The 15361-nt window shown below is 36.3% G+C and overlaps 1 protein-coding gene across 1 annotated transcript in view; it reads left to right on the top strand.

Moving 5' to 3' along the window:
- Nucleotides 1-15361, top strand: part of DPYD (dihydropyrimidine dehydrogenase) — a 972677-nt gene that overhangs the window by 617984 nt on the left and 339332 nt on the right. Inside the window, exon 16 of the mRNA XM_010598084.3 lies at nt 3367-3450. Coding sequence (XP_010596386.1) covers nt 3367-3450 — 84 coding nt within the window. The remainder of the gene's footprint in view (nt 1-3366; nt 3451-15361) is intronic.

Consider the following 15361-nt stretch of genomic DNA (forward strand, 5'->3'; position numbering starts at 1 on the left):
CTGAACTTTGTTTTTGGGCAAATGCTCCCTGTTTGGTCTCATGTGGAGAACGTTCTCATGGGTGTTACCGTTCACTTAGATAGCCTGTCTATTGTTTGGCTGAAAGCTGATCTCTGGGAGTGGGTTCACTTCCAGGTTTGAAGGGTGTCTTTAGCTGCCTTTTAAGGTGGTGTGCCTCCTGAGATGGGAATATTCACGCAGAGGCCAAATGAATGTTCCCAATCTCTTGACGTACCTTGAGCCGGATTATATCAGCTTTTGAGGCTTAGATGCCCATTTCAGAGGCTTTTCCAGGTGTGTTTGGTGGGTGTTTATAATGTATAATTTTGGGAAATTTTTAATAATCAAATCACTGAAAAACATATTGGAGAGGAGTTTTAAAATGTTTTAATTTTTTACTTCAAGTTTAGAAGCTTTAGGGTTGCCGAGTTGTTTCGTCTTTCTTAATACACTATACCAACTCCAGCCATGGAATAAGTAATTTCTAATAAATTATAATATTGGCCATGAACTCAGTTTCTGGATTCAAAATTCTTGAGTTTGAGACCTTACTCTCATTTACAACTTGTGGAACCTTGGGCAAGTCACTTTAACTCTTTGTGCCTCAGTTTTATCATTAGTAAAATGGGAATAATACTATTTCTTACCTCATAGAATTCTGAGGATTAAAGAAGAGAAAACGTATAAAGGACCTAGTAAAGTGCTTGACATGTTTTAAGTGCTCGATAAGTATTAGTTACTATTATCTATTAAAATAACTAATTATAAGTTTGCACTTGCATTTTATGAAATATATGTGTCTATTTGTAAGCCCTGGTAGTGCAGTGGTTAAGCACTCAGCTGCAAACCAAAACGTTGGTGTTTCAGACCCACCAGCCAGCCACTCCACATGAGAAAGATGTGGCAGTCGACTTCCATAAAGATTTACAGCCCTGCAAACCCTGTGAAGCAGCTCTACTCTGTCCTATAGGGTGGCTATGAGTTGCAATTGATTCAACAGCAACAGGTTTTTGTTTTTTTTAATTTGTAAGGTAAATTTATGAACAAGTACCACCTAAAGCTTATTTAATACAAAATGTTGAATTGATTTGCTACAGATTGCTGCATTTCAGCTAAATAAAGAAACCTAAAGGAAATATTTGAAGTAAATAATAAATAATGTGTATCATTGCAGTTTACAATCTTATAATTAAGCTGATTATTATCACATAACCTGGTTTTGAGACAGCTTGCATTATATATAGTTTACACATGAGGAGAAGGAGACAAAGACAACCCAAAGCACCTCAAATTCCTTAGCAGATCTAGGATTGGAACTCCGAATCAGCAGGTTGTGCTTTGCTAATGCTCACTGCCAAAGCAACAGGAGAAAATAGCATGATATATGGTAATTTTCAAATAACATGAAGCATTTTAAAATTGAATTAGGGAAGCAAAAGCCGTAATGAGATGATGTTAGAAAACAGGCTGAATGATCAAATGATCTTTCACGAATGTGCAGAAGAAAAAGTAGACTCACTAATGAATAAAGATGGGTAAGAAAGTCACCTGAGAAGTAGCTAATTTGAGATCATAAGTTTGTTGAGATCCTACTTAAAATTCATTAGGCAGGAAAAAATCAGCTAAAATCTTGAACAGTTAGGAAGAAAGGAGAAACCTTGAAGAAATAGCTGTTGGCCTAAAGAAAGGGCTGGAAGGTTAAGGAAAAAAGTGAACTTTTTAAAAAAGCCTTTTATAATGTGATAAACCAAACCCATTGCTGTTGAGTTGATTCTGACTCTTAGGGACCCTAAAGGACAGAGTAGAACTGCCCCATAGGGTTTTCAAGGAGTGGCTGGTGGATTCAAACTGCTGACTTTTTGTTTAGCAGCCAAACCCTTAACCACTGCACCACCAGGGCCCCAGTAATGTAAATAGGCACATTATATTATGGAAACTGATTGAAGCTTTTAGCATGTGCTGTAGAGAAACAACTTTCTCCAAACCCTTCTGCAACAAAGAGATATTTATTGTGACATAACAGAAAACAAAATGAGAAATGGGTTGCAAGCACTCAGGCCATAAACCAGACCAAATTCCAAAGAAGTGCAATCTGTAAGTGCCTTTTATACAATTTTGACAGGTACTGATTCATTGCAAATAAATTACTTGCAGTCTATGATAGGTTACAACAAAGACAAAGAACTAATATCATAATTGGGTGGCCTTTTCTTGTTTTTCTTTGCTAACAGTGAGTCTCTTGACTCAGGGTCCTGGGTCTGTCATGTGATGGTTGTTTTTATTTGTTATGTGGGCCATGTATGATATTGGATAGATCTTTAACTTGATTCCTGGCGTAAATTGTTATTTAGTTTTGGTAGCACACCTTCTGTCCATTGAACCGGTTAGAGCACTTTGTGCCACTTCTTTGATGTAGTTTTCTATTGTTTCAGGCTTTTCAGAATCTGACAAATAAGTTGGCCTTTTGTGATTAGGCCTACGGTGGTTGGGTTAACCCTTTATCAACAGCATTAGAGAACTTTTAGAATTGGGTAAAAGAGTATAAATTTGAATGGTTTAGTTTATTCCCCATCCTTCAAATTACTATATTAAACTATAAAAGGTGTTTTGCTTATTGTTAAAGTTTATCATAAAGGGCTCCCCAAGGATTCTGAGATTCTCCAAGGATCCAATAATACTTAGAATGAACTACTTTGTTCATTTTTTAAGGATCTTTTGTAAACAAACAGTAAGTTAAATTAAAAGATTTTTTTTTAATGATTAAAGTAAGGCAAAACTATCTGTTCATGTTTCTTAGTATGGTATCTTTTTGAATACAATAAAATTGATTTTCAGCTAAAAACATTTTAATTTTTACTCTTATTCATTCTAGCTAGCCTACTTCATTTTTCTTTGCACAGCTACCCCAGCACCAATTATCCGGGATTAGTAAGAGTTGTTTCTGTAAAATATAGACACTGTCTAGGGCAGAATAAATGTAGTGTCAAACAGACCTGAGTAAAAATCTCTACTCTGTCACTTATTAATCAGTCTTGTCATTTAACCTCCGTATGCTTCGGTTTCCTTATCTGTAAAATTGGTGTCATTAATTCCATAAGGATTATGAGAATTAGAGATAAAAAATATAAAGCACTTAGAGCAGTGTATGGCACCTTTTAAACATTCAATAAATATTAGAGACTGTTGTTGATGTTATACATCCCTTCAGTTGAGAGAATCAGAATGTATCTCTCAAGATAACCGTGATGCAGAAAGCAGAATAAAGTCTGACAAACATGACCTTTGTTGAATTATCAATGGTGAAAGTGTGCCAGAATACAAATAAAGGTTTGCCTTTTCTTTCATTTTTCTCTCCATATCTTAAAGCACTCTGGAGCAGATGCCCTGGAGTTAAATTTATCATGTCCACATGGCATGGGAGAAAGAGGAATGGGCCTGGCTTGTGGACAGGTAAGAACCTTTACTGCTGCCCCCATGTTTGTTTATGTGACATGACAGGCTCCTGCCTGAATGGTTTACTATACATTAGCAAGGAGACAGGTGGATCAGATGACTGGTTTGAGACTCTCAGGTCTGCATTGTTTAAATATTTACTGCTTAAAAAGTGGAAAATGAGAGAAGCTGAAATTACAGCAACTGTTTAGTTTTACTGAGGAAAATATCACATTATGTGCTTGACAGGAAGTAATATCATAACAAAGAGTTTTTTAAAGTGCTGAAGCAGAATTGGCTGATTTCGAATGCAGCGTTCTTTATTCATTCCTGATGCTGATCCAGTTTCCCTGGAGCAATACACTGTACAAAATGCATTGTTCGTGGTGATTTTGTGGTAAATGGGGCACAGCACAAATTGCATTTTACATTGTTTAGCATATGATCATTATTCCCTACCTGTGTTTGGGGAGTTGCAAAAAGACTTTGATGCTATTTTTATTTTTGGATACAATAAGTGGAAACTTCATGCTAAAATACTTTTAAAAAAACCTAATGCATAAAATGTGAAAAATATGTTAATTTGTCAAAAATACTAGATTTTTATGTAACTAGTTAGTGTTGTATGTGATGTAAAAGCTTAACGTTAAAAAGGTAAGTGTTTTGCATTTAATTTATCTTTCCTACGCCAGATGAAAATGGTGTGAATGAAATGATACAAAATGTAATTTATGATAGATTTTCTAGTCCCGGAAAGTTTGCTTGTACCTGCGCATATGGCACAGGGCCTTGAACATAGTAGGTGCCCAGGTTTTTTTTCTTCTTCTTCTTCTTTGAAGTCATTGTCTTGGTGTGAATTAAACTCAGTGGCACTTAATTTGGGAGGACAATAATTTCTGCTTAGTCAAATGAACATAGGTTGCTATTTTCATATTTGCATTCAGGGAGAATTGTAAAGTGCCTTGTAAATATTTAATTAACATTCAGAATAGATTCGTGAATTAGGAAGATACCATTCTTATGTAGCAGCAAAAGGGAAAAAGGTATATTCTCTTCTACTCACAAGCCACCCAGAGATCAGTACGTGTGGTAACAGAACTAAGCCTTGAAATTACTCTGTGTAGGAAGTGGGGGGAGGGAATCAGTAAATGGAATCATTGACTTTTAAGAGTTAAGTGATTAGATATTAGTAGGTACGTTGAGATGTGTAACTTGATTGAAAGGAGGAAGGCTCCTAAAAGGATACAGGGAGCAAAGGGCCTGAGGTGTAATACCCTCTTCCCAGCTTGAGTGGAAGTTCACCCTGTACCCCTTTCACAGTCTCTGAAACTCAGAACCAAAATACTTTTCAGTTATACAAATTAAAACAGCTATTGAAAATTTAAATCTATTGACTGCTTACTTAGAAAAGGATGCATTTTAATATTCCTTTAGGAAGCTTCCTTTGAATTGTATTTTTATAATTTATATATTTGAACAATAAAGCTAACATAATCATTTTGCTCCAATATTTTTTAAAATGATCACTCTGCCTCAAGATACATGAATGTTCAGTATTTTAAATGAAGGGAAGAAAGAATATTTGTGCGTTAAAAAAATGTTTTACTATAACTGATTATTTGGAGTGAGCACAAATACATCTGGGGCATGTTTGTCTTTTCCTCTATTTTCTCTTTCTCTTTCTCTGTCCCCTGTCTGCATTGCTTTTTCTTCCTCCTTCCATAAGGTTCAGAGTCCTGAACGCTTGTGAATTGGTGGGATGGGGAATTTGTACTCAGCCTTGGGGCATTGAGGAGCCATTTCAGTTCCTCTTTCCCATCACAATGTGACATTTTATTCCTTTTGTTAAAAGCCCTCTCTGTGCAAGCAAGAGCTCTTTGCATTGCCAGAGCCTAATAAATGCTTATTTATGAATGAAAGAAACTGACATTAGTTAGACAGAATTTAACCCTTTAGTTATCACATTTTTATTTTTTCATTTTTTTGCAGCATGTGTTTTCAGTATTGGAATTCATGCTTACTAACTGAGTGTTTTTAAACTTTTGCTTGGTAGTATTGACTTTGAGAAATATGATCTGGTAATGCAAACCACCAAAAAGGCATGTGGCACTACCGATTTGTGGTATGACAATATACCAGTAAGAACTAAATGGAGAATTTATTGCGGGCACTTTTCTATTAGGTTACATGGGGAACCTCTGGTTTTCCAAATATGACACAGAAAAAAACAAAATAACCCCAACAGGGCTCCCTGACTATCACATAGAAAAGCCATAATTCTGCTTGCAAGTCTTATCTCACAGAAATAAAGGAAAAAAAGGCAAAAGCTTACAAACCTAACACATCCAGGAAGCATCACGTAATAGAATGCTCAGTCTATACAACAATGAGGTTCCAGCTCAGGTCTGCTGAACTTCATGCTTTTCAAAAGGGACCCTGGGATAATGTACTACCTATGAGTTCCAGAGGCATAAAAAGTGGCTGATATACCCTTAAACCCATAGTAACTAAAGGGATGTTAGTACAATGTACTTTTCTCTCTGAACACTAGTTTTCCCCCCTTATCTAAATATTTTCTCACAAATATTGAATACATGAAAAATACTGCCTTTGTACCTAAGTGATCATTTTTGTAGAATCAGCAGAAATTAGCCGTGTGTGTGTGTGTGTGTGTGTGTTTATTGTGTGTGTGTGTGTGTGTGTTTATTTCTAATCTCTTTCTAAATGTTTCCATACCAAAAAAAAAAAAAAAACCCAGCTGCCATTGAGAAGATTCCAACTCATAGTGACCCTAAAGGACAGAATAGAGCTGCCCCTTAGGGTTTCCAAGGAGCACCTGGAGGATCCAAACTGCTGACCTTTTGGTTAGCAGCCGTAGCTCCTAACCTCTACGCCACCAGGGTTTCCTAATGTTTCCAAGATAGGCTAAAATTATATAAAATTTATGAACAAGGGAAGGCCATAACTTCTACTCTACAACATAAACAACAAACAAAAAACCCAAACCTGTTGCCATCGTGTTGATTTTAACTCATGGTGACCCCACATTTGTCAGAATACAATTGTTCCATAAGGCTTTCAATGACTATGATTTACTCTAGTAGATAGCCAGGACTTTTTCCACAGAGCTGCAGGGTAGATTCAAACCACCAATCTTTTGATTAGTAGCTGAGCACAAACTGCACCACCCAAGGACCACTACAACATAAAGACATCATATTTACATATAGAATTTATAAAAATAAAGTCCCAAGCTGATCTTCGAAATTTGAATTGTGTATTTCCTGCAAAGTGAAACTTCAAACAAAATCTTAAACCTTATTGTTTCAAAGCAATTTCATTCTGTTTTCTTTTTGTCAACCGTCTGTGTCACCTTGATTAAGCCACTTACTCTCCTGAACCATCAGTTTCCATCTCTAAAATATAGGGTTTAAACTAGAAGACGTTTAAACCCCTTTTCAGCTTTAATATTCTGTGATCTTAACATTATAATTTAGCAGGCTAATATGTTATTTTCAAACTATCTGTAACCAGCATTGATAACACAAAATTACTAAAGAAATAAACAGTAAAGCATATTTTGCTACTCTTTTTAAAAAACATTTTAGCATTTTCCCTGACATACATAGGAGTAGGAGTTACTGTTTACTTATGTGATTCCTAATTGCTTTTACATCAATATATGCTGCTTAATTTTTGGAATATTTGACTCTATTGACAAATGAATTTCTACGTAGCTATTGTTCAAATAACTGGTTTAATAGACTTCTTTTACTTAGCGTGGCCCAGACAGAACCCTTGACCTTTCATACGCCAAGCCTACTCTTCAATCAGATTTTATCGTTTTAGCTAATGGTACCCCCAGTAACCTTGATGTTCAAACAAAGGTGAAAATATGCTCCAGTTTTGGTTATAACCATTTGAAAGAGTCAGAGTTATATTACCACATTTGAAATTTTTTTTTTACATTTGAAATATATATATATATACATATATATATATGTATATTTATACTAATCTTCCTTCCTTCTCAGAATAAACCTCTGAATTAATTTTTATCTCATTTAACAGATTTTTTTAAAAAGCTTAGACTTATTTGTCCCAGTTCACAAAGCTGGTCTGCCTATTAACCTGAATATAAGGAATGTAAAAATAATTTTTATTTTTACCTAGGATAAACCAGAAAAAACAAAACAAAACACCAAACCCACTGATTGCTGTTGAGTCAATTCCAACACATAGTGACCATAAACAACAGAGTAGAACCGCCGCATAGTTTCCAAGGAAAAGCTGTTGGATTCAAACTGGCGACGTTTTGGTTATCAGCCAAGCTCTTTACTGCACCACTAGGGTTCCTTCTACCTAGGATCCAAAAAAACCAAACCTGTTGCCATGGAGTTGATTCCGACTCAGCAACCCCATAGGACGGAGTAAAACTGCCCCATAGGGTTTCCAAGGAGCATCTGGTGGATTCAAACTGATGACCTTCTGGTTAGCAGCCCAACTCTTAACTGCTACACCACGAGTGTTTCCATACCTGGGGTAGTTCCTAGCAAGTATCTATTCCAATATTAGTGTCGAATATTATTATTAACAACAGCAACAAAAAAATGCAGCATTAGGTTCACTGACATTCTTTGTAGTTCTGAAATTCTGTTTCTCTAAACATAAAAACATAAGCAAAACCTGAACCTACTACCAAGGTGTGCTGTCTCGTAGGAACAGGGGACCTTCTTTGATACCTTAACATTGAGGTTTAAAGTTGTTTACATGCAATCTCTGTAAACCATTTCCAACATATTTTATAGACATAACTGAACTGTAATAAATTCTATAAAATCTTATCTAAAATGGCACTTCTTTAATGTACTTTGTTCTTCCTAAATGCTAAGTGTTCTTACAGCACTGACTAAATAACCCTCATTTGTCCTTTTATAATTATACTGAAGCTTTTTGTTTTCACCCTGCAGACCCTTCTAAACCATGATCAGACTCTGGCTGTGGCTGAGTAGACTTCAAAAAGCTTTTTGTTATTGTTGTTGATTGGTTTTGTTCTTTTTTTTTTTAATTTGAAATTACTACCAATATTTTAAAAATAGGTCGATTTGACAGAAAAAGCCTACTCTCACTTTTCTTGGAATAATGGGATGATATGGCCACACTTGACCTACATTCCCATGTAGGAATAAGAAACTAAGGCTTAATAAGGTTTCTAAAACACTGTGCCTGGTCCATGTAAAGAGTCAGCAAACATTTGAACAGAAATTGGTGTTCATTCTCATACACAGATTGGATCAGAATGTGTCTTTTCTGATTCAACCTTTAAAACCAACCCAGTATTTTTACAGACTCTCTGAGTTCCTGACATTGAAGTGCTCTGAGCTGCCTTCTTCAGCCAGCAGTGGCTTTACTTCTTTAAACCTACCATTAGCTACCAAAGGAAAAATAGCTGGTAAGGTAGGTTGGGTGGTGATATGGGATAAGATGCCTTGTCTTGTTTTTGGCTCCTATTTTATCATCTACATGGCAAGAAAGAAGAGTAAAAGACAGTTCCACAAAGTTTCTCAATACTAGTCACTTAATCCTCTTCATCTGATTTTTCTTTTTCTGTCATTAGAAACTACATAATTTTTTTTTTAAACTTTGTCCGTTTTTTCACACAAGGTCTTTGCCTTCAGTCAATGATGTGGCATAGTATAGTATAGAATTTTTGGACTGACGGGAGCCTGAAATATTGTCCAATTTAATCCCCTTATTTACAGAAGAGGAACTGGGGACAGAGAAAATGCCCATTTTGCCTTAGCCTAAGGTAGCGAGCATCACTAACTAGCAAGGCCCACGGCTTAGTGTCCCAGTCACTGACTCTGTCTGTTGCTCTGTCCAGTATTTCCTACAGTGTCATTTGGGTATATCCAAATCTCTGGTCAACTGAATAAGCCAGTACAATCTCATGTGTACTTCTGAGTTTGTACCTTTGTGCTGTGTTTGTACCTTTGTGCAGGCTACTATTCCTTCTGCCTGAAATTCATACATTCTTAACTGAAATTATCCAACTATATATCATCTGTCTAGTTCTATTTCCAATGGCATCTAATTCATAAATTGGGTATGTCTTATCAATCAACCAAACTTTCTATGAAAAGGGAGAATATACTATATGTGAAAGGATTTAAATGTGGAAACTATGCAATACTCTCACTTGAAATTGAGAGATTGGCACCCTGGTGGCACAGTGGTTAAGTGTTTGACTGCTAACCAAAAGATCGGCAGTTCAAATCCACCAACCACTCCTTGCAAACCATATGGAGCAGTTCTACTCTGTCCTATGGGGTTTCTATCAGTTGGAATCGATTTGACAGCAATGGGTTTGGTTTGGTTTAAGGACTAAAACACAAATTTGGATTTCTTTACGTAATAGTTCTAAGAGGCTACAGAACTGTTGTGTTTCTGGTCCATCTAGGACTCCCTTTGTTCCGTGCTTTGGATGCCTTCATCCTAGTGTGACTGCTAAGTAGTTCAGAGCTATTTCAGTACAGATTTTTGTTTTTCTGAGAGAAAATTTCAAAATGAGTTATTTGGAGAGAAGAATGCCCTTCTCTTCATAGGCAGAACAAGTGCCTGGGATAAAGATGGCGAGTCTACTGTTATCACCTGGTATATCTTGCTACCTCACAACCCTCTTCCCTTTATTTACACACATTCTATGCATAGAATTTTTAAACACTGGAATGTTCAATTCAAACAGTCTTAATATTTGTTTTATTGTCAGGAAATAGATATACAGCCAAGAAAGAACAAAAGTGTTTAAAAGTGGTAAATCTTAAAATGTTCAGCTGTCTTAAAGGATTCTTGACTACAGTTAGGACCACCCAAAATGGCACTTTGATAGATCCCTCATGATCTGTTCTGTGTTCAAATTTAATTTATACTGTGTATGTTTATTAAAAAAAAAAAAAGGAAAGGAAGGAAGGGAGGGGAGGGGAGGGGAGGGGAGGGGAGGGGAGGGGAGGGGAGGGGAGGGGAGGGGAGGGGAGGGGAGGGGAGGGGAGGGAAAGGTTTTGTGGCTGTTACAATGTGCCAAAATTATTCCTAAGACATTAGCCACAAACTATTACCCTTGCCGAAGAACAGATACCTATCATTAGGAAAAGAATCTAAAACTTAGTGTGGGACCGCATTGCCCAGATGTGCTGGTATTTTCCCTTCCTCCAGCATCTGCGTTAACAGAACTTTTATCTCACATGCAGTATCACTGTCCAGAGTGATGACCACATCCCTCCTTGGATCACATCCCTGTCAGATGTCTGCGTAGGGAACAACCTAAAGATACTTCTTATAAGGCCAAAACAGCTGACAGGTCATAGTAATTCCTATATTTCCCAGAGGGGTGAAAGTTCTAGCGATCTCAGGAGTATGAGAAATCGAAGTAACTCAATTGTTAGGGAAAGGAACTTGTGAGCCCCACCAGCAGTAAAATGCAGCAAGTTGAAGTCACAGTTGCCTTTCTGGAATCTCTTTGAGGATCTAAAGTGAGGATCACGGCTGACTAAAAGGTAAAAGATGGACGTTTACCCTTCGATAATGCTCATGATGTATGTGCCCATGAGGCCTCCTATGTTTCAAGTTGATTTCTCTCACTTCTCTTGGCTCCAATCCCTGTTAGATATACCAGTGGTAAAGTGCTACCTTGTTCTCAATAGTGTGTTTATTCATGTTAATCAGCATAGGAAATTCTTGGGTAGTGTAAATGGTTAATGCTCTTTCTTGGCTGCTAATGGAAAGGTGGAGATTCGAGTCTACCCAGAGTCACCCCAGAAGCAAGGTCTAGAGATCTACTTCCAAAAAATCAGCCACTGAAAACCCTATGGAACACAGTCATTCTATGATACACATGGTCTCGCCATGAGTTGGAGTCAACTTGACAGTAACTGGTTAAATCAGCATGGATGTACATAAGCTTGTGCTAGAGAGCTGAAACGTGAGGTCTGTGAGCTGAGTGGATAAATATAGGAAAGGTGAGGTTAGTTTCAGTGGGTTGGGCCTGTGAGACATCAAATGTACAGATTTAGAAATCATTGCATTGTAAAATATCATAGTTCCATGAAGAGACATGAGAAATGGCTGTGTGGTATATGTTTTGCAAAGATGACTAAAATCTGATATTACCTATAAACATTTGATTTATCCTATTCTCTTTTATTTTTCTTGTGGCAGCGTAATTTTAGAAGTGCTTTAAAATGAACTATCAACTTGTTTATGAGACAAAAGTATCACTAATCAAAAAGAAATATTTGCTTTTTATTGTATTACTCAACTTTTTATTTGATTTTAATTCTCAGCCATTTACACAGACATGGGTGCTTGCATAAGTAGATAACTACAGGAGATCGGTAAGAAGCATTTATATAACAGCCAACATTTTGCCTAAAGCTGATTCTCTGAGTTCTCCATTTTAGTTATTAATGTTGGTTAATGATATAAAAATGATTGCTTTCTTTTAAAAATTATACATTTTTAGTAGAAAGTAATACCATTTAAATCTAACTGAAATATCACTTTTAGGTGGGGAGTATTATTGTGTTTATCTAGGACAGCAATTGTGTGACAGTCAAAAAAATATGTAGTAACAAATAGGTGGACTTCCTGGTGAATGGTTACAAGAAAAACATACAAATATATACTTTTTAAGTTTCATATGGTTTTTATTATGTTCATTATTTGTTATATTCCAGAAATAAAGTACTAATTTTGTTGTTGTTGTTAGGTGTCATCAAGTCGGTTCCGACTCATAGCAACCCTACATACAACAGCATGAAACACTCCCTGACCCTTCACCATCCTCACAATTGTTTTAATGCTTGAGCTTATTGTTGCAGCCACTGTGTCAATCCATCTCTTTGAGGGTCTTCCTCTTTTCGATGACCCTGTACTCTACCAAGCATGATGTTCTTCTCCAGGAACTGGTCCTTCCTAATAACGTGTCCAAAGTATGTGGGATGAAGTCTCACCATCCTCACTTCCAATAAGCACTAATGGCATTCCAAATGTTTTAAAAAAATCACCCTCAAATGATAGTTGTTATTACCACCTTGAGCTTGGGAATTATAATAAAGCTTTTGATATGCTTGTTGACTACAGGATAAAAAATAAACTAAATACACCTTTGACCTAAAGAGAAAGAGGTGAGGGCGACATGGAGAAGCTATGATTACAGTTTATGAAATCGTAGTGCATTTGAATAGCATGTCACATCAGGATTAGCAGCACAGAGTACAGACATGGTGGGAAACCAAGATTACTAAAATATGAATATTGGCAACTTAATTTAGGGTGCAGTTACAGGACCCAACTAGCCTAGTACATTTGGAAGAACTGATGGACAAGACTAAGTCATGCATCAGAAGCCATCATGCATATTAGGATAAAAGCAAGACAGTAGACCAGAAAACTAGCAAGCACTCAAGAGCTAAGAGGCACGTGGGCAACAGAGTTCAAGATAAGGCTAGAAAGAGGCTCATGAATAAGAGAAATCATGGGAAGGGATAAGAGGCACCAATCTCAAGAAAACCTTAAAATTCAGGCAACTTTCTATCTCAGTGGGAAAGTTTTTATACACTTCCTGCTGGGGTAGAACCAATCTTTTAAAGTGCAGTCAATTTAGGGTTTCCAGCTGGGAGTAGGTAAGCCATGTAAGGACGGAAGAACGTGGATTTGCCTGACCAGAGAAGGAAATATTGGGGGCAATAAATAAATAAATAAATCCAGGAAAGTAGATATAACCATGACATTTACAACGTAGGAGCATTGATTAAAGATTGAAGCCTACATGGCTTTTGTCACCATTGTTAGGCAGCTGTATTCTCAGAGAACTATTAGGACCGCCCCCCAGTCAAATACAAGGTGGTGCTTAATGGGAATCACAGATTCTACACAGACATAAAATCTGTCTTGGTATTGATTGCACTGTCAATATCTTACTGACGATCAAGTTTTGTAGCTAATATTGTTTTTTCCTCACCAAAAGTAATAATATATTAAGCAGCAATATGATTAATAAATATATACTCTACAGAAAGATGATATTTAATGAGGAATTAATTTAAAGCAAGAATTACCATTTTAGCCACTTTGAGATGTCTTGAACGTCTTTGGTTCTTTCCTCGTGTTATTTGCTATTTGTTTTTTTCTAGGGTTGATAGTTTGAGTGTTCATCCTCCTCCCCATAGCTGTTGCTACTGGAATGTTCAGTTTTTAAAGTCCTTATAAAAGAATAAATAAATAAAGTGAGAGATGGGAGAACAAGAAAAAAGCTATGCAAATAGTTGCTGCTTGTGGAAAAAAACTAGTGAATGAATGTCAAAGGCTAAATTTCCTTAAATTTTTTTTTTTTTTAGCAATTTAAAATTGGTGTGGTGAATGGAAATGTATTAAATCCAATTTAAATATATTAAATGCAATTTAAAACTTGTAAAAAGAAGTCTTTCTAGATCAAGTTGCACATTCAGATTCAGTTGCTCAGTATTCACGTCTCATTAGAAGAGGATATAGATTTTTCTCTCATATTTGTAAAATTTCTAGTTCTCTATATAATGAACAGAAATATTTGTTGATAGTTTTTCTCTGCTATTTTTTTTTTCTTTGTCTATACCTGAAACTCCATGACAGCGTGGCATGTTTACCACTCCTGTATTTACTGTAACCGTGTTTTGCCTGATAGGAGAGAACTTGATATATGAAGGAATGATAGGATTCCCTTCACTTCTGGTGTCTATTTTTTTATTTTTCTTCTGTTCCCTCTTGGTTCTGCTTCTAACTTTTTTCCCTCAGTCTCAAACTTAAAGAATAGCTTTTTTATTTAGGAGAAATAGATTCTAGAAACTCCATGAATATTTATTATACTCCCAATTCTTCAAATATGTCTCTCTCATTTATTCAACCATATTTAGATTGTCTATCATATACCAAGAATTGTGTGAAACCCTGAAATGATGATGATGATTTTACAATAATGAACAAAAATAGGCATGTTCTCTGTCCTCATGGGCCTTTTCATTTTGTAAAGTAGGGAGATAAATTGTAACTGAGATAGTAGCCATGAAGGAGTGCTCCATGATACTTGAAGAGCATGTAATGTGAGATTTCAGGCCTACTTTGAGGGATCAAGGAAGGGTTATCTGAGGAAGTGCTGTTTGAGCTGATAACAAAAATATTTATAAGAATTTTAAGAAGTGAAGTAGTTAGGATAGTTTACAGAATTCCAGGCAGTGGAAGCAGCTATGCAAAAGCCTTGTGGTTGAAACGAGGCATATTCAAGGGCAAAAATGAAGAACATGTGTAGAGCATGGAAGCAGTAGTGTGTGGCACAAGATGACATTGGAGAGGAAAGTACAGGTCAGGCTACATAAGGCCTCATAGGACAAGCCATATAAAGCATTTTTATCTTATCCAAACAACAGTGGAAATCTACTAAATCTACTAAAAGATTTTCTCTTTCAGAGAATGAATTAGAGGACCATGAGAATGGACTTGAAAAGGCCACCTGTGATTCCCTTGCAGTAACTGAGGTGAAAATAATATTAGTTTGTAGCTTAGATTAGGGAAGTAATGGTAGAGATAGATAGAAGTAGACATGCCAAAGATAAGTAGATTCAACAGCATTTAGGGATGGATTGGATATTGGTGCTGAGGAAGAAACAAGTGGCAAGACAAATCTTTGTTTTATGCCTTGTGTAGATGGAGGAATTCTGGTATTATAAACTAAGACAGATGCATTAGTTTATAACCAGATGGGGTAAAGTCGGAGTTGACTCCAGGATTATCTGGATCCAGGAAAGCAAATAATTTGTTCAGTATTCCCACAGTCTCTAGCTTTTTTTTTTTTTTCTCTCTATTTCATGGAATGATGGACGACTCGTATTCACCTACAATA

This window comes from Loxodonta africana, chromosome 3 (assembly GCF_030014295.1).
Source record: "Loxodonta africana isolate mLoxAfr1 chromosome 3, mLoxAfr1.hap2, whole genome shotgun sequence".
NCBI lineage: Eukaryota > Metazoa > Chordata > Mammalia > Proboscidea > Elephantidae > Loxodonta > Loxodonta africana.